The following is an 18,692-nucleotide window of genomic DNA, read 5'->3' on the forward strand; positions in this document are numbered from 1 at the left end:
TTCTTCAATGGAACGTTTTGAAAATGTCCAAAATTGCTTCAACAATTAAAACCACCATGAAATGCCTGTATTTTTCTTTTAATTTTTTAAAAAAATTAAAACATGTCAAACATTTATTTGTTCAAATTTTTTATACCACAATGACTCTTGCCTTAAGGACAGTTGGCTGTAGTGGGAGCCTATCCTAAGTCCCTGAAATAGACTCCCAAATGCCCCCAGGATGAGCAGACGGGTGTGGTCAGATCTGTCTATATTCTTTTAAAAGCTGGAAGATTAAGAAATGGCACACTAGCTGGTTTGGGGTGTGTTTTTTGTTAATTTTTTATTTCAAAAGCTAGGATAGCTTCAATATCCATGTCATGGTAATCAGGACACATGTAAAATACCTTACAATACATTAGATTCCCAAAAGGTACCAAAAAGTACAGTAAAATTAACACTTCCATTGCCGGAAATGTATGACACAAACAATATAAAATAAAAAGGTGAAAAAAAGGAGGCATTTTCATCTGTACAACCAGAGCATTGCAGAGGCCATGCTCAAGCCAAGAGGCTGAGCTGGACTTTAAGCAGACCCTCAAAATCATTGCTGTTTAACCTATTAATAAATTCATTCATTAATATCTTGCTTAAGACTGGCATTTACACACCACACACTGTCTAAGACAACTAGAGATCTGTAAATATTCAACATGAAAGACATTTTCCAAGGGGGAATTTTAAATAAGATGCACATTGAACAGGCCATAGAAAGTTTGCAAAGTTAAATTTGGTACATAATTTTAATGTCCACCTAGAGCATTTCCGTATAAAACGTGTGCAGTCCCTCTGAACACTGAGCATGCCGCTGCATACCGCACAGGACTGCCTCAATATGGCTTATAGTTATTCTGATGACCACCACCACGCCTTGGAGTCTTTCCATAATTTGTACTGCCCTGACCTACAAAGAAAACATTACAGATTGATTAAAGAAGCCCGGCACAGGACACTTGCTTGCTCTACCCCACACTGGTCTTTACTTACTATAGTCGTAGCCTGGTCCATAGCCGTAATAGCCATAAGGGGAGTAGTCGTAGCCGCCGTAACCGCCATAGCCTTGCTGATAGCCATAGCCCTGGTTGCCATATCCCTGATTCCAATAGTTGCCATAACCTTGATTCCAATTTTGACTTTGAGCTGCAGAGGAAGCAAGGCCCAGGGTTCTGTTTAGCCCATGTAAAGAGGGAAGCTAAAAAGGGACCAAGGCATACCAACCTGCCTGCAGCACCATGCCTCTGACCAAGTCTGCCCAAGAGAGGGATTCCTGTAACCTCTCCATATAGGCTTTTTCAACCCAAAACTGTACTTGCATTAAGAGTACCAGTATCACACTGATCCTGCTTAAGAATCAGTAACACTGTACAGAAGATACGTAGGTATGTGTGCCTAAGACTGTCCAAATGGGTAATTAACCCTAAACATCAATAATGCAGACAGTGGATGGACACTGTCCCCAACACAGTAGAATTAATTATCAATTTAGGAAGTCTTAACACATCAGATCCTACTAAAGAATGAAGAAGCATGGTACGGTCCAAAGAATGTTGGCATTAAGTTTGAGTCCCAAGCCTGCCATTAATTTATTAAGCCACCTTGTAACAAGGAGGGTCAGACTAGAATGCCATGTCCAGCTTTAGCCTGCTCAAAGCCTAAAAGGGATGAAGAAGAAAGCTAGAATGTCTACCTCAAGAATCTGACCTGTCAGCCCAATCTCTCCATCAACATAGACCACAATCTTCTGTAATTGGTCTTCAAGAGTTGCTGTGACCAAAAATTTCACTCATCCCAAAGGCCAACCTGGGCGATGAATCTCTCCCATTCTTAGCAGTACTGGTCCTCAGACAAACACACAGTACACATTGTTGGCTCCAAAACTGAAGCCTTTTATAGCTTAGTCAAAGTTGCCAGTTCAAACTTTTCTGGCATCACCTCAAAGAACCCAGATTCACCTCTAACACCATGATGAGGAATTAGGGGACTTGAAATGGTGTTACGGGGTTGGGAATAGACCTACAAACTGGGACTCAGTCTACCAGAAACTTAGAGATGATCTAGTAGAGCTCCCTCATTAAAGAGGAAGCAGTTTCCAAAAGAGGGAAAGGAACTTGCCCATGGTCAAAAAAAATCCCTATCTTGATTTTAAATCCACTCTCCTTTGGCTCTTCAACTTTTAATTCCCTGAATTCCCATTCCCATACTATGCTATAAGCATTTCCTTGGTTCTGAGAAGGGGCTAGGTAATTGACAACTTCCTTTATTCCTTACATTTCTGAAATGAGCTAGTTTTCACCTGCACCATACCTAGTATACTTTTGAAGTTAGTCAGGAAAAGACAAACCTAACCCAAAGTCAGGAAGCTATAGAATGATAAAGCAGCATTAAGGATGTCAAAGCCAAAATCAAGGAAAGCAGCTGACACTGGCTATTGCATCTACAATTTAGTGTAGGCCCAAGTTTTATAAAATTGTACCATAGGAAACCAATTTGAGAGAAACAAAAGGCTGAGTGTCCATTTAATAATGACCTTCAAATAAAAGATGCTGACCAACTGTCCCCAGTAGAGCTGTAAAGCAAACAAGAACTATAGCTTATAACTTAAGCATGGTGGGTGTTGGACAAGAAATACTTCAAGGCAAAAAAGTCCCACCTCTCTGTGAAAGATGGACAGGAGTTATGTAAGTGGAGAAAGCATTTTAGGAAAGGGAGGAGAGCCTGAACACAAATAAAAGTAGGAAAAGCCATGAGGCACGGAATTGTAAACAGATCCTCTATCCTAGCTATGCCTGCATGACCTTGGGCAAATCACTTTCTTCTCTTCTCTGGACCTGTCTCATCTGTTGTCATAGGGGCAAGAATGAATAATCTTTAACATTCCTTTTCCAGTTAATCCCTGCAGTGCCTTGTCCATGGTAGAAGCTTCACATCAGTAGCAAATTACCTTAAGTGAAGGGGAGTTGCAGCATAATGGTCCCTTTTCTAACTTTTTTGAGCCAGTTCTTCCCCTATTCTCCTCTCTTCCCCCTTACCCCACACTTTCAATGACTGAATCTCGCTATGGCTCCAGTATGACATGCCATCATTCCCTCCCACCACCACATCAAGAGCCTCATGTTTCTTGATCTTGCACGAAACAGGGCAAAAATCCAGAACTTGAGGCATCACCATGAACTAAAAAAGCCTCATGCCAAAAACTGAAGACCAGAGGCAGGGAGGGCCATCATCTTACTCCAGGATTCTGCCATGGCCTCAGCTACAGCTCTAATGCAAACTGCAGAGAAAGCTGCCTTGTTAGGAAGTCTGAGTGGTATCCATGTCTCACTCACCTCCCCCTCCACTGCCTCCACTGCCACCACTTCCACTGCCTCCACCGCCACCTCCAGATCCTCTACTCCCTCGGCTCCGGCCTCCTCGGCTGCCTCCAGAGCTGTACTGCTGCTGCTGGTACACTTCTTTAGGCTGGGCCACTTTGATCTCACACTGAAAGGAAAAAGGAAAACACCCATCAAGCTCTAAAATAGTGAGCATTTGCACTTTTGCTCTAGTAGGCAACAACCAAATGCAACCCTATCAAATGAGTTATCCCTGATAGTGAAGGTCTTGTCTAAAGAACTCAAATAGTCTATTGATTAAAGTTCCATAGATATGGCCAGAAGCCTTTGGATCAATGCAATTGATCTGCCGCCAGAGCAATCAGAGGGCCTTTCTGATTCTCCACAAATGAGGGCCAGGGCATATGTGCAAGGTCAAACTACCTCAGCTTAACAGGACATTTGCTGACCGACCCCCCCCCACCTCCACCGCCAAGTCACCTGCCTAGAAAACAAGGATATCAAAAACAAGGCTGTTGTTTTCCTTGGGGAAAGCAGTTGTGTTGAGTGTGTGTTCCTTATCTGTACCAAAAATGATTTAAGTCTCCAAGAGAAGGACCAGCTCGTTGCCACTGGCTGCAGTCATTAAGGAAGGCTTCCCTGGAGGGTTTCTGACATTAGTGGTAAGGGGTATTCCAAAGATTTGCACAGATTGAGCCAGGGTGCTAAGGAGCCCAAGGGGATTCCTTATCTACAAAGCCCAGCTGGACTCATGTTAATATACCTGGTTTTAATACTACAAGGCTGCTAAGCGCCTTCTGTAGAGCTCAGGGTTGACATCACCCTTGACATATGGCAAAAATCACACTGGGCCATATACATACCAACCTACCAAAGCGTTCATAGCAACATTTTTTTGCGGTAACAAAAAGCTGGAAACAAAGTGGTTGCCCTCTGATTAAGGGATGACTGAATAAACTAGTATGTGAATGCAATAGAATTACTGCACCTTAGGAAATGAGTGAGAATTTCAATGAGAAACACAGAATAGTGTGAACTGAGAGAATACATATAATGACCACAATAACGTAAATGAAAAGAACATACTCAAGAATTCAGATTAAATAGCTTCAGAGGACTAATGGTAAGATACCTCTTCCTCCCTTTGATAGGGGAAAAGGTGTGGCAAAATCAGAAGCCATCAACTCTGATGGTTCCCAAGCCATGACATTTTAATAGGAATCGAGGTCTTGAAATCCAACACGTCTTCCAAAATAAGATGTGGGCCATTAATCAAGAGGCAGGTACCTGCATCAAGTTTCTACTGGACATAGACCTACAGACCTTAAAGATTCACCTAATCCAGGTTAAAGAACATTTATTATTCAGCTCAACTCTGCCCCTAACTCACTCTGGGACCTGAATGAGTAAACCTCAACCACTCTGAAGCTCAAGTTTCTCAACTGCAAAATGAGGGGCTCAGATTAGCACCAAAAATCTCCCTCTGCCCAAAAAAACTATTAGGGGAGCCATTTTCCTTCAAACTCAACAGGACCTTGATGCAGCCAAGTCACAGTTTAATAGCACTGAGAGGCTCTGCTTCTCTTCTTGAGACTCTTAACAAAAGCCTTAGGAAATGGGGTAGAATGAAGGATCTCAACATACTGTTTGGGGGATTTCCAAAGTTTCTTCTTGCTCTAAAATTCTACACTGGTCAGACTGACTCATGAACTGATAATCATTTAATAGTAGGAAACGTCACCGATTGCTGGCTAGCACCCCTAGTCGAGACCCTCACCTAAATCTTCATGACCGCTTCTACCATTCTCTCTACTGCACACCTCAGGCAATCTAACATTAAAAATACCCATTCAATGATTCCTGGGCCCAACCTACTCAGCCAGCCTTGCCTCCCGGTGCTTCAACACTAATCATTCACTCCAGCCTTGGATGGTGTCAAGTTTATTAATTCTTTCCTCTAGGCTCTTGCTCAGATGATCCAAAAATATGGAATGCCCTCTTTTCTAAGGAATATCAATTTGAACTCACCTCCGCAAATAAACCTTCCCCTAGCCCATGCTGTGCTTTGTGCTTTTCCCTCTCTTATTTTTCTTGGGGGGGGGGGGGGGGCCAAGGGTGTGGAAGAATGGGAGGTTTGATAACCATTTAGTCTTAACACATGAAACAAAACTATGCATATCTTATCTACCCAAAAAGACTTTAAGCTGCTTGAAGAGTCTTAAGAAAAGTGCTTTGGGGACTAAATTCTCATCTTAGACATTCACCTAACACAAACCTAGGCACATAGGAGGTGCTCAGTAAATACTAGAAGGATGAGCTCACATCCTCATCTACTGCTGTTACTTAAAGGGTTTGAAAGCCTTAATTGGCAAGTGGGAAATCTATCCAGTAGTCAGTGATTGGAAGTGACAGAACACCAGAGCCTTTTAAGTACTAAGGCAAACATTAACGACTAGATCGAGGCGAGTCTAGAATAGCAGCAGTTCCCTAGGAGAAAAGAAATAATTCTCTAGTTATAAATCCAGATTTCTTACTTTACTTCCACCGACATTATGAAATTTCTTTTCTAAAATCTTCTTAACAGGGTCTTCTTCTTTAAAAGTGATGAATACAAATCCTCTTCTTTTGTTTGTCTTTGGATCCATTGGAAGTTCGATAGATTCAATCTGGAAACATGGCACATCAGAACTCAAAATGAATTCCTCAGATGTAAAGTCTGATTCCAGCCTTTAGCAAGTTACTTAAATTTGAGGTTTTATGTATAAAATACCCATAATATAAAATCTAACAAAGATTTCTACAACAACTTTGGTTTTAAAGAAAAACAAGGTGTTTTAAATGTGTTTATTTGGCTTCGTTTTGTTCAACATGTTTATAAATTACTTGGATGAAAGCAGAGACAGAAAGTTCATCAAATGTAGCTATGATCCACAGATGGAATTAATATACTGTGATAATAGAATTAGGATTTAACTGAATATGGATAAAATGCAAATGATTTTTAAGTAAACAATGGAAAAGATGTGGCTAGACAATAGTGCATGTGAAAGAGAGGACGTTTTGTTAATAAAAACAGCATTTAGAGTATTAGACCTATTTACTGTCCTCTTCTCTGGCCCAGCCCACACCTGGATTATTATATTCTGCTCAGGATACATTTTAGGAATGACATTTTCAGTAAGCTAGAGTGTATATCACATCCAAGGAAGAATGACCAGGATGCTGAAGGGATTCATCATGCCACATAAGCTGAAAGAGCTGAGAATCTTTAATATGAAGACTGGAGAAGGGGACAGGGGTGGGAAGAGAACAAAGTTGTCTTCAAAAGGGACTGAAAGGCTGTCATATCAAAGAGGATTCATATTTGTTTGTTCTTGGTTATTATATTGAGACCAAAACAAAATGATTGGCTGAAATTGCAGAGGCAGATTTCAGCACACAATTTTATAGTGTTTTATAGTTGGCAAAGAACTTTTAACTCCAACAGCATTGAACAGCCCCATTTTGTAGATGAGGAAAAATGTGGTCCTAGAAAGGCCAAGTCAATCATTTAGTCATATAACAAGTATCAGAGCCAACATTCGAACTCAGATCTCATAGCTCTAAGTCTGGAGATCTTTCTATTATACCTTGACACTTCCAAACAATTAAAAAAGTTCTCCAAAAGTATATGGACTGCCTTATACATCACTAAAGTTCAAGCAGAAGCTACTGTATGAGACCATTTCTGAAATGTTATACAGCAGATAATCAGTTAGTTGGACTAGACTTCTGGCTGAGACTAATAACAGCCCCTTCCTCTCTACCTGGATATTTGAGTGTAGAGTTAGTCTGTTGGATACACACCTCTCCAAAGTCTCCAAAATATTCCCGGATTTTATCTTCTGTAGCTTCTGGATTAAGTCCTCCAACAAAGATCTTCTTCACAGGATCTTTCTTCATGGCCATAGCTTTTTTTGGATCAATTACCCGTCCATCTAATCTGTGTTCTTTCTGATCCAAAACCTGAAAATAGAAGAAAATTTAAATTCCTGGAAGGTCCATATCTATTTCCCTCAGAAGTTCCTGGTCTAGCCCCACAAAGAATCTTCCACCTCACATAATCAAGTATAAGATGGTGAGTAGCCTAGAGAAGTATGAGGAAATCCAGGAGATACCTTCTTTCACCCACCCCAAGCTCCCAACTTAAACAATAAACCTTGATTCCTGTTTTACTAAGATTAAGAGTTGCATTAATCCACCTTCATCTCTTTTTCTCTTCATATCTAAAAACGTATCTCAAAGAATGAGGTGGCCAGCCCTCCTAGCCCAAACTAACTCCTTCATCTGTGCCTGTGCCCTTGATCCTTTATGAAAACTCTTGAATTTTAATTATCTCTAAGCCCCTCCCCAACTAAGAACATCGTCTGAGTTCTTGCTTCCACTTTCCCATTCATTCTCTAGACAGAGTAGTAACTTTTCACTACTCCCTGAAGCACCCCCCATCCTGTCATTTAACTTGTCCTCAAAAACTTCACTGAAACTGCTCACTCCATTAGATCAGATTCTCTTCTCAGCCTTCCTACTTCTCTAGCTCTCTGAAGACCACTCCCATGGTGCCACTGCCTGGCATACAGTGCTTAATAGATTCTTATTTAATAGAACTGAATCATCAGGTGGCCAGAAAGTGTTTTCCCTAACAATGAGAACTAATGCCCAGAAAGGAAGACTTAAAACAAAGAACATGTATCTAACATGCTCTATTTCCAAGTAGCAGGTAAGCAAATTCAGAAAAGGGACCATTTTTTATCTTTGTATTCTGCTCTCCAACCCCCCACCCTAACACAGTGGTTTGCATATAGTAGGTACCCAAAATATATTGAGTTCAATTGAAATTGAGAGAGAGAGAGAGAGAGAGAGAGAGAGAGAGAAAGAAATGGCTTGGCAATCATTTCTGGTTCTAGGCTCTGTAATTACCTGTGGTATCTCAAGCAAGTGTCTGTTCCCAGCCTCCCCCCTGCCCCAACTCCAGCCAATTCCTCTCACATGGAATATGGTAGAAGGGGGAACAAACTCAAGAGTAGATGGTCTTTAAATCCTCTTCTAGCTATCATTTTTGCTTCCATAACTGGGCTATTTATTCTCTAAGCAATGGAAAAGTGTTAATCCCCTATATTCTAGGTCTCTTATAACCTGACCCCCACCCTACCTTCCTTTCTAGCCTTATTCAGCAGCATTTTCATCAGTAAAGGCTCTTCATTTTAGCCACCTTCACCACCCTCAGATCTCTTACCAACTAAGTTTCTCTTCTCAGTCTTTTATTTGTTCAACTACAAATTTAGGAGTACCTACTAAGGGTATAAATTGTACTCTTGAATATAACAGGAAGGATGAAACAAGTACCCAAATAACTGTAATAGAAATTAGGACAAAAGTGCCTAAGAATCAACAAGACCTGTCCCTTAAGAGTTACTTTTGAATATATCTCTTCCAATATTCAACTGTTCAACAATGCTTATTCAGGACCTGTACTCTGTGCTCGAGCTTCCCCTTCCCCCCTTAAACTCTTACAGAGTTTAGTGTCTTTTGGGTTTTTAATCTGTCACACACAGACCTCTTTTTATATATGTAAATGTTGTCCCCAGTTGGTCAGTGATCGAAAGAGCAGGGGACTGTGTCTGATGCTTCTTTGTAACCCCCAAAGTAGCAGTTAACAATGACTAACAAGTAGGTGTTTGATATTTGATTAAATTAGTTGTTTACAGTTAGTTACATGTATTTCTGTATGTTATATATTTCTTACCTTATCAACACTTGCAGATTCTTTAAAGAGGATAAACCCAAAACCTCTTGATCTTCCTGTATTAGGATCCATCTTTATCGTGCAATCAACCACCTCACCAAACTTGGTGAAATAATCTTTCAAGTCCTTTTTGCTTGTGTCCCAACTGAGGCCACCTACAAACATTTTCCTGAAATTGCATGAAGGGAGGAGGAAGTATTAGAACTGCCCATTTGATCTCAACAAATGAAAATGAGATAAGCTCCAAGTTCAGTCTGGAGAGAAGTCTAGGACACTGAATGACACTCCAAACAAGAAATGGCTTATGTAGTAGACTACAAAAACTTTCACTGATCAAAAGAAAATAACTACCCATCCCCACGTAAAAGAAACCAAGCTCTATTCTTGAAATTTACTATTCAACCTCCAACTCCATCAAACCTTCAGAACTACAAAAGAGCAGCAAAAATAAAAAAATAAAATAAACTATCTTTTCCATTCTCTCCAGGAGTCTGAATGGAGAGCACCAAAAAGTAGAGAAGGAAAGAACTTCAGAGTAGGAAGGGAAAAGGTTTTGTAAGCTGCCTCTAAATTAATAACAGGAAGAACTTGGAGCTGACTGCTTGTAATCACAACTAGAAAAGGAAAGAGTGTATAAAACCAACAATTACCAAAGCCATCACTTTTCTGATAACTTGGTATTAGATCCCTGTTCCAGATATCCTCCACAGATATGTATTTTAAAAGGGGGGGGGCAAAGACCTTTCCCCTTTGAGACCACTGAAAACTCAAAAGTGCTTGCTCCAGCAGATTTTCCCAGTGAAAAGCAGCACTAGACACTGAAATTGTGTAAAATATACCCAAGGTCAATCAGAAGGAGCTAAGACACTCTCTTCTGTTTTATTCGATTTAACAAATGCACTAGAAAGCCATGGGTTATCATCCATCCAAATTCGGAGTGCTAAAAAGGCACAGAATCAGATTTAACAAAGAGGTATTTCAAACTCTAAAAAACCCAAGACCACTTGGTTTCAAAGCACGATTTTTAGCACAGTGCCCGGCACACAGTAAGCACTTAATACTTTTCTATTCAATCATTCTGAAACGCATGTTCCATACTATACTCAGCCCTGATTCTTTCTTGTAAATCTTGGGAAAAGTCTAGTCAAGCAGCCATGCTGAGCAGGCCAGATAAATGAAACAACTAAGTCTTCCTTCCCATTCTCTGCCAGCCAAAAGAGGAAATTCTCACAAAGAGACGGGGCATCTCCAATATTCATCTGACGCGTTAATGAAGCCTCCCAGTAACCAAAGCAGTCTCCGCCAAGCAAATTTAGGAGACAAGCAAAGTTAAAGTTTTTCTAACTGAAGGCAGTGACTGCAGGCTCCCGCCAAGCCCCTAAGTGCCAACGACCAGCTCGAAAGGCTCCAGCGATAGCCACCGCAGCAGCCCCACCACAATGGGGGGGCTTCGGCCTCCAGGCCCCGAGGAACGTCAGAGGCGGGCGGGCAGCAAGGCCGGGCAGGAAGACAGAGGGGCCTTTTCCTTTGGCACAAATTAGATCTCCCGCCCCTCCCCCCAACCACATGGCGCCAACAAAAGGCAGCCCCAGAACAAAGGAGGAGCCGCCGCCGCCGCCGCCGAGGGGCCGGCCCGGCCCGCGCATTGTCCGCCCCGCCCGCGCGCCCACACCTCCCCCCAGCCGGGCCCGGGGCCGCGAGGGCCCCCCCAGAGCAGGTGGGGGAGGGGCGCGGGCGAGATGGGGGAGGGGTGAGCCGAGCCGAGAAGGAGAGAAGGGGAGAAAGAGGAGCCGCCGCGTCCGTCCTTACCCTGCATCCTCCTCGTTCTTGCTGGCGTTGATCTGGTCTCCTTCGGCCCCGTTCTGGCTCCCAGCTGGGGCCGCAGGAGGCGCCGCCACCGGGGCCGCCGCCCCGGACCCACTCCCGCTCCCGGTCGCGGTCCCAGTCCCGGTCCCGGTCCCGGTCCCAATCCCAGTTCCGGTCCCGGTCCCGGTGCCGCTCGCGGCCTCACTCGGAGGCTCCCCATCGGGGGCGGCTTCATGGCCGTTCTCAGTAGCGGCCGTTTCCATCAGCTGCTGCTCCTCCGCCGCTTCAGACATGATGGCCCCGGCAGCGGCGGCGGGGAAAGGCCTGCAAAGAGCAAGCAAGACAATGAACTCAGGCCCGGCGACGAGGGACGCGGGCCCGGGCGCGGCGGAGATGGCGCCCCGCACCCCCTCCCCCTCAAGCGCAGCCCGGCTGGATCCCCGCCCGCAACTCACCTCGCCGCCCAGTGACGTTACGGGCCTCGGGCCGGCCTGGGGAAAGCGGCCTCGGCCTCCGCCGCGGCGCAGACGCCGGCCCCTCGCTCCGATTCCCGGCAGGCGGCAGCGCAGAGCTCCCGCTCCTCCCACCCTCCTCCACCCGGCCCCTGTGCTGTTCGGCCGCCTGACAATGCCAACTCGTGGCGCCCTTTATAATACCGGAGCCCCGGGCCACCTCGCAACAAGACGCCCGTTCACTGGCTCTAAGCCTCTGCCAGTCACCCACTCCCCGGCCTCTCATTGGTCGAACCTGCGCAGCGCGGTCTCGGCCCAGGGCTGGGCTTTGTCCCTCACCTTAGACGCACGCCCGTGGCTTAGGCCGCGAATGCCAGAAGGGCGGGTGGCCTCCTCTTCCCTCTGCTCTCCCTATCCTGCCTCTCTGGAGTGGGGTCGGCGGCGGGTCGGTCTTTTAGCCTAGGGGCTGCAGGAAGTCTGCGGGTGCAGGCCCTGGTGCTTCTCTTAAGATGGGGCGCCCAGAGCAGCTCTAATGCCATAAGTGTTGGAATATATTTGAGTACTAATGATCCATAATACCAAAATCTCCCTGAGAGCAGATGGTGCCAACACCTACCTGAAAAAAGGATCCCAATAGGAGATCATCCAGACTCTGCTTGAAAGTTTACAATTACAGGGAATTTAGACTTTGCAATTTCATAGTCTTAACAAAGTCTTATACCTAGAGTTCCTGGTTGTACCATTGAGGTCAAGCATGAAATGCTACCATAACAAACCTCGATTTGGCATCCACTTTATGCTGAGTGAGAGGCAATAGACGATGAGCTGGCCACAAAGCCAAGAAGTTATGATCAAGTCCTTCCTGGGTGACCCCGGCCCTTCTCGGTGAGCTACGCAACTCAGAAGACTTAAATGACAGAGATGCTGCTTACCTGCCTGGGTGGAGGGAGTATCCTCACCAAAGAATTCCCCATAGCAATTAATTCACAGGTGTAGTCCCTTTATACAGAGCACTGGGCTCCGAAAGATAATCTCTCCCTCACAGGTCTTACCTTTATGCCTACAAAGTTTACAATTTAATATGTAAAACAAATCTAACCCCTCCTCCTCATGACAATCCTTCAAACAACTGCATGCAGTGATCCTGTCCATGAATAGGAGGTGACTAGATATTCTAAGAGAGAAGTAGCTGCTTGTCTTGTAAGGAATAAATGTGGGTCCAGTGGTGCTACCAGGAGACTGTCCAGTAAAGGTCATGGAAAAAGAGACTAAGAGCTATGATTATCTGCAGAATGGTATTAAAGTTATTTGTCAGTCTGATAATGAGACAGGCCTACTACTACTGTCTTCTCAAAACTTGTGTTCACCTACTTCCTGGTTCCCTCTCAGCAGAGGATTCATATGTCAATGAAAAAACTGAGACCATCCAACTGAGCTCCCTCTCCGCAACTCTATATTCTCAGTCACTTCAACCTAAGCTCCCATTCTCTCTAGTCATTTAATGATGCATAAAGTGGCCCTCTCCTTGCCAACACCAATCCCAAGACCTAAGTGTCTTGACCTCATCCCCTCCTGCCTCCTCCAAGAGCTTTCCTGTTCAATTACCTTTTTTTTTTTTTGGTATTTTATTGATATACTTTGTTTTCATGTCACCATTTCTGAATCTATGCCTCCCTTCTACCCTACCCAGGGAGACATTCCCTGTAACAATAAAAAAAAAAGCAGTGCAGCAAAACATGAATACGTCAACTAAGACAATAATATGTAATATTCCATTATCCCATAGTAACCCCTGTGAAGATCATCTTTCCCTAATTTTCAATCTCCTTATCCAATTGGGTTTTTTCACTACCTACAAAACCTCCAACCTTAAAAACAAATAAACCTTTAAACTGAAAAAGGAGAGGGGAAAAAATTGTATGTACATCCACCAAGCTAGATATGATGAGAATAGCTACAATGTAAGAAAAAGAATAGCAGTTGTGACATGTGACACTCAAATTTCACAGGGTATTAAATCCAAGAAAGGAGCCAATAAAATCCAGTGTTGGCTGTCTATACACACATGCACAGTGGTTAATAAGCAAGATAAATTAGAAGTCCTAATGGAAGAAGGCAAATTTTACTTAAGAGGTATCATTGGGACTTGGTAGGATGAGACTCATTACCAGAATTTGGCTCTAGAAAGGTTATAGAATACAGAACAGATGAAAGGCACAGAGAGGTAGCACTGTATGTAAAGAAGTAGGACATCTAAAATCCAGAGAGTGGAAGCATGACGGACAGATTTTGGATAAAGATCACTGGAGACAGAAACACAAATGATTTTGTTACTAGAGTATAATACAGAGAGAAGGAGGAAATAGCTGAAAATTTTGGAAAGCATATTGCAAGCCTGGAACAGAGATCTAGGATAGCAGTGGTGGTAGACTTCAATTATGCAGATAAGTCCTGGAATTCTCTCTTGGCCAAAAAAGAAGAACAGCTAATCATTTCTTGATTTGCCTTAATATAGTTTCATGCCTCAAAAGATGGGGAAGCCAACATGCAAAAATGCTATTCTATATCTGACTTGCACCAGTAAGGAGAAAGCTGGGATACAGTCCTTGGAATTAGTTAGAGAGGAGAGGAAAATTAGAAACGATGTGGTATGTAGTCTGGATTGTCAGAGAAGAGTTTTCAGGGAGTTCAAAGGAAGGACATCCAGGATCCAATGGACTGAAATTCTGCAGAGAAGTTAGCCCAAGAAGGTTAGGAAGTTCTCAGGCATTAAGTCCTGGTCTGGAGCTAAGATATATAAGAAACTTACTCAAGTATACCAGAATGATAGCCATTCTCCAATAGATCAAAGGATGTGAACAGGTAGTTCTTCAAGAAAGAAATGTTTCAAATCACTAATAATTAGAGAAGTGCACATTTCTCTAATGCAAACAACTCTGAGTTTCACCACCATACCTATCAGACTGGCAAAAGATGACAAAAAGGGAAAGTGACAATTGTTGGAGGGGCTTGTGGGAAAACAGACTCATTGATACATTATTTGGTGGAAATGTGAACTAATCCAACCATTGTGAAAAATAATTTGGAACTATGCCCCAAAGTCATTAAATCATGACCTAACAATACTACTACTAGATCTTTAAAAAAAAAAACAGGATATGCCCATGAATTGGGGAATGGTTGAACAAATTGTGATAAATTAATCTAATAGAATATTTTTATATTACAAGAAATGAAGAAAGGGATGACTTCAGAGAAACTTGGGAAGACTTAGATAAATGGATACAGGGTGAAGTGAGCAATACCAGAAGAACAATTTAAACAGTAATAGAAACATTTCAGAGAAAAACAACTTTAGAAGAAGTTTTATAAAAGTAGTGACCAACATTGAATCTAGAGCAGTGGTGTTAAACCCAAATAGAAACAGCCACTAAACCATACACACGGATCCCTATGGGCTACATGTTAGCTTAGAAAACCACACAGTAACATTTTCGATATTCTAGTGCATTTTTATGGTTTTTTTGTTAAATATTTTTCCAATTTTATTTTGATCTGATTCAGGCACACTAAGTATGGGGGCTGTGTGTTTGACTCCCCTGCTCTAAAGGATTAATGATGAAGCATGCTACTCACTTTCTGACAGGAGTAATAGACTCAAGGTGTAGTGGAAAATACATAGATTTATTTTGGTTAACTAAGCTCATTACTTATAAACTTTTTATTTTTTATCTGGGAAGAAGTGGTTTTTTGGGGGGGAACTAGCAATAGTATAAATTCAAAAAAAAAATTAAATTCTTAAGATACTAAGAAAATTTCAATGAGGGAAAAATGAGGAAGTTGTCTAAAGAATGTGAATGCACATGGAACTCAGTTTTTTTAAAAGAGATATATGGAAAAAGAAAGCAAGCGCACAGAGGATGAAACACAAACATTTGGCATGATTCTTTAAGAGTAGTCTTAGGAATTCTACAATTCAAAATAAAAAGGCTAGAGAGAGAAGCCAAGGAAAACAAATGTGAGGTCCTAAAGCTATAATGGAGAAAAGAGGAAGCTAAAAAAAGTAAGAGAAATGCTACTTAGGGTAATGATAGCTAACATTTATATGGCACATATGATATGCCATTAGCTAAGTGCTTAACAATTATTATCTCATTTGATCCTCACAACAACCCTGGGAGATAGATGCTATTATTATCCTCATTTTACAGATGAGGAAACTGAGGCAGAGGTTAAGTGACTTGCCCTGGGTCACCCTGACAGTAAGTGTCTGAGGCCAAATTTGAACTCGGGTCTTCCTAACTCCAGATCTAGGGCTCTATCCACTTCTCCACTGGGTAGATGGGACCATGATACATGATGACAGAGAAAAAGTAGTGCTACTTAGTTCTCATTTGGCCTTTATTTCTTTGCCAGGAAGAAAGATTTTTGGAGAAGAAAGACCAGAATAAGGGAGTGAATATGCAAGAGAAGTGGAGTAAGAGTGAGCAGGGTCCTCTTGATCACTGCAAGTCCCTTGCCCCAAGTGTACTGAATCCTTATGTACTAAAAGAAATGGCAAATGTTGCTGACCTACTTAACTATCAGTCATCTTTGAAAACTCATGAAGAACAGGACTGAAGAAGGACAAATGTCGAAAGAAAGGAAGAAAGGAAAAAAGGAAGAAAGGGTTAAAGAGCAAACTACAGACTAGTGAACTTGACTTGAATAACTGCAAAAAAATTCTAAAATGTATTACTGGAGGACTAGTTAATGAATATCTGGAAATGAAAGCAGTGATCTGAAAGGCTTCATCAATAGACAGGTAATATGTGGCACAGTGGAGAGAACACTGGCTCTGGAGTCAGAAGACTTAGGTGCAAATCTTTCTTCTGTACATACTAGTTGTGTGACCTTCTATCCTTGTGACTTAGCCTTCCTGGATCTATCTCCACACCTGTAAAATGAGGAAGTTGGCCTTTAAGGTCCTATTCAGTTCTAAATCTATGGTCCAATTAAAAAGAGGCAGTTTATGCCAGAACCAAACTAACTTTCTTTCATTCATTCTTTTTTTTTTTTAATAGGGTTACTAGACTGGTAGATCAGGGAATACTATAATGTCCACTTGGATTTTCGCATAGGGTTTTGATAGTTTCACATGCTATTTTTATTTAAAAAAAAAACTTGGAGAGATATGAACTGGATGAGAACACATATAGCTGGATTTGGAACTGATTGAATAACTGGACCCAAAAAATAACCATTAATTGTTCGATGTCAACTTGGAAGATCTCAGTGGAATGCCCCAAGGACCTGCTCTTAGCCTTGTGCCACTGAACACTTTTATCAATGACTTGGATAAAGGCATAGATAGCATGCTTACTATAAAACTTGAAGATGGCTCAAAACTATCATAGTAGATGACAGAATCACAATCCAAAAAGATCTTAACAGTCTAGGGTACAAAAAATTGACTTCTCAAACTAGACACCAATTCTTCTGAAAAAGATCTGGGGGTTTTAATATATGGCAAGCTCCATCCTGAGTTAGCAATGTGATAGGACAGAGAGCATAATGAGATCTAAGTTAAAAGAAGCCCAGCATCCACAAATGAGGAGGTAATCCCCCTGCTTTACTCTTGTGAGACCATATCTGTGATACTGTGTTTAGTTCTGAACACCATATTTTAGTACAGGTGTGTGCTCCCTGAAGCAAACAGAGCACCACATTTCAGTAAGGATATCATTAAGCTGGAAAGTGTCCAGGGGAGGGCAAACAGGATGGTAGGATCTGAAGTCTATGTCACATGAGAAGCAGCTGAAGAAACTATGGCTGTTCAGCCTAAAGAAGACTCAGTGGGACATGATAACCATGTTCAAGTTCTTGAAGAGCTGACACATGGAAGGGGGTATAGACTTATTTCACTCAGTCCCAGAAAATAGATATGGGAGCAATGGGTCAAATTGCACAGGCAAATTTGGGCTTGGTATAAGGAAAAACTTCCTAACAATTAGAGCTATACAAGAATGTAATACACTGCAGTCTATCATGGGGAGGCCTGGCCGGAGGTCTTCAAGCTAAGGCTGTGCATGGCCATGAGAATTAAAGGCCACTAAGGTCCCTTCCATCCCTGTGATCCTGTGGTTCTTTTCTAAATGACAATCCTAAGAATAGCTAAAGACATTATCATATCTTCTAAGTAATCTTCTTTTTTTTTTAGATTAATAACATCTTTATTTCTGAAAAACAAATCAGTCATATTCATATAAACACTGATGTTACAAAGTATGTGGAGGAAAGAGAAATAGAAACCTCTACTGTCCACCAAACAAGACCAGAATGCTCTCTGTCCCTTGGACAACCACTTAGGATAAACCACAAATAAAACCTCCTTTGGGCTGAGATACATTGTTCCCTTCTGAGAGGGCAAGTAAAAAGAAGGGGAACAGGGACCATATAATGGCTAGGTTTTTTTTTGGCAGGTCTCCTCAGTCACTATAGATATTGCTGTACTGTTAATAAAAATATATATGCTTCTCTTTAAAGCATAAAAAAAAATTCCATAGGCGATATTGTGGAGGCCTCTCCGGTGTCTCCAAATGCAGTGCCATCTTCTCCCTGTCCCTCCCATGTGTTATTTCTTGGTCGTTTTGCGGATCAAGGCCATTCTCTGTTTGTGAGCCTCTGTGGTGCAGGCCTTTTTGTAGGGTCATATTTCTTCTGAACCAAAACCTGGGATCCACATATTCCACTGGAGCTCTAAATGTAGCTGGACATCTTTGACTTCTAAAGTGTCAGATTTTCGATGCCGGGCCAGTTGGCACGCTGCCGTCACTACACTCTCGATGAAGTCATCAGCAATCTGTAGTAGCATCTCTTCCGCATCTTCATCCAGCTGTTCGTTGGGATCGACTTCTCTAACCAGGTCCTGTAATTTCTTCTTTGTCAAAACCTGACTGCTTTCTGGACTAAGACACCCCCCTGCTCCCGGGGGGCCTGGCATCTTTCCCACTGTGGTACTGCTGGCCATGGGCCCCTGGAGGGGGGGGGGTGCTGGAAGGTTCTGGTTTTATGGATGAAGAGTTGGAGAGGTTGATCAGGGCTGAGGGGCCAGACTGGTTCATAATCTGCCGGGCTTTGGCCTTCAGTTCATGGAGCTTGTCAAGGTCCTGTTTTTGGTGGGTATTGTGGGGGCCGAGGCCAATCAACCGCAGCCAAGTCTTATCTGTCCATGATCCCCGGCCTCCCAGCCAGCACAAACTTGCACTCCCAACTGCCGGGTCCGAATGTCTAAGTATCTTC

The 18,692-nt window shown here is 42.5% G+C and overlaps 1 protein-coding gene and 1 pseudogene across 2 annotated transcripts; both read right to left on the reverse strand.

The window, feature by feature from the left end:
- Positions 1-303: 303 nt before the first annotated feature.
- Positions 304-11,508, reverse strand: HNRNPAB (heterogeneous nuclear ribonucleoprotein A/B). Of its 2 annotated transcripts, XM_027867177.1 has the most exons (8): positions 11,415-11,505; positions 10,963-11,283; positions 9,154-9,322; positions 7,218-7,376; positions 5,906-6,037; positions 3,366-3,519; positions 1,027-1,179; positions 304-943 (listed from the first exon to the last, which is right to left on the reverse strand). In XM_027867177.1, the coding sequence occupies exons 2-8, from the start codon at positions 11,250-11,252 to the stop codon at positions 870-872; spliced, it is 1,131 nt and encodes a 376-aa protein (XP_027722978.1). In that variant the 5' UTR covers positions 11,253-11,283; positions 11,415-11,505; the 3' UTR covers positions 304-869. The 2 variants fall into 2 exon arrangements, with proteins under 2 accessions (XP_027722978.1, XP_027722979.1); XM_027867178.1 differs by lacking the exon at positions 1,027-1,179 and having other exon boundaries at positions 11,415-11,508.
- Positions 11,509-17,816: 6,308 nt separating this feature from the next.
- On the reverse strand, positions 17,817-18,420 carry LOC114046799 (annotated as a pseudogene).
- Between the last annotated feature and the right edge of the window lie 272 nt (positions 18,421-18,692).

The sequence above is a fragment of the Vombatus ursinus genome, unplaced genomic scaffold, assembly GCF_900497805.2.
Source record: "Vombatus ursinus unplaced genomic scaffold, bare-nosed wombat genome assembly UNPS02014785.1, whole genome shotgun sequence".
NCBI classification, from domain to species: Eukaryota; Metazoa; Chordata; class Mammalia; order Diprotodontia; family Vombatidae; genus Vombatus; species Vombatus ursinus.

Excerpts from the sequence above, each read along its gene's own strand:
- HNRNPAB (XM_027867177.1), bottom strand. The coding sequence starts at position 11,252 with ATGTCTGAAGCGGCGGAGGAGCAGCAGCTGATGGAAACGGCCGCTACT. Across the intron at positions 1,180-3,365 it reads TGGAGGCAGTGGAGGGGGAG|CTCAAAGTCAAAATTGGAAT; the intron begins GTGAGTGAGACA and ends CTTCCTCTGCAG. Across the intron at positions 944-1,026 it reads TGGACCAGGCTACGACTATA|GTCAGGGCAGTACAAATTAT; the intron begins GTAAGTAAAGAC and ends TTTTCTTTGTAG.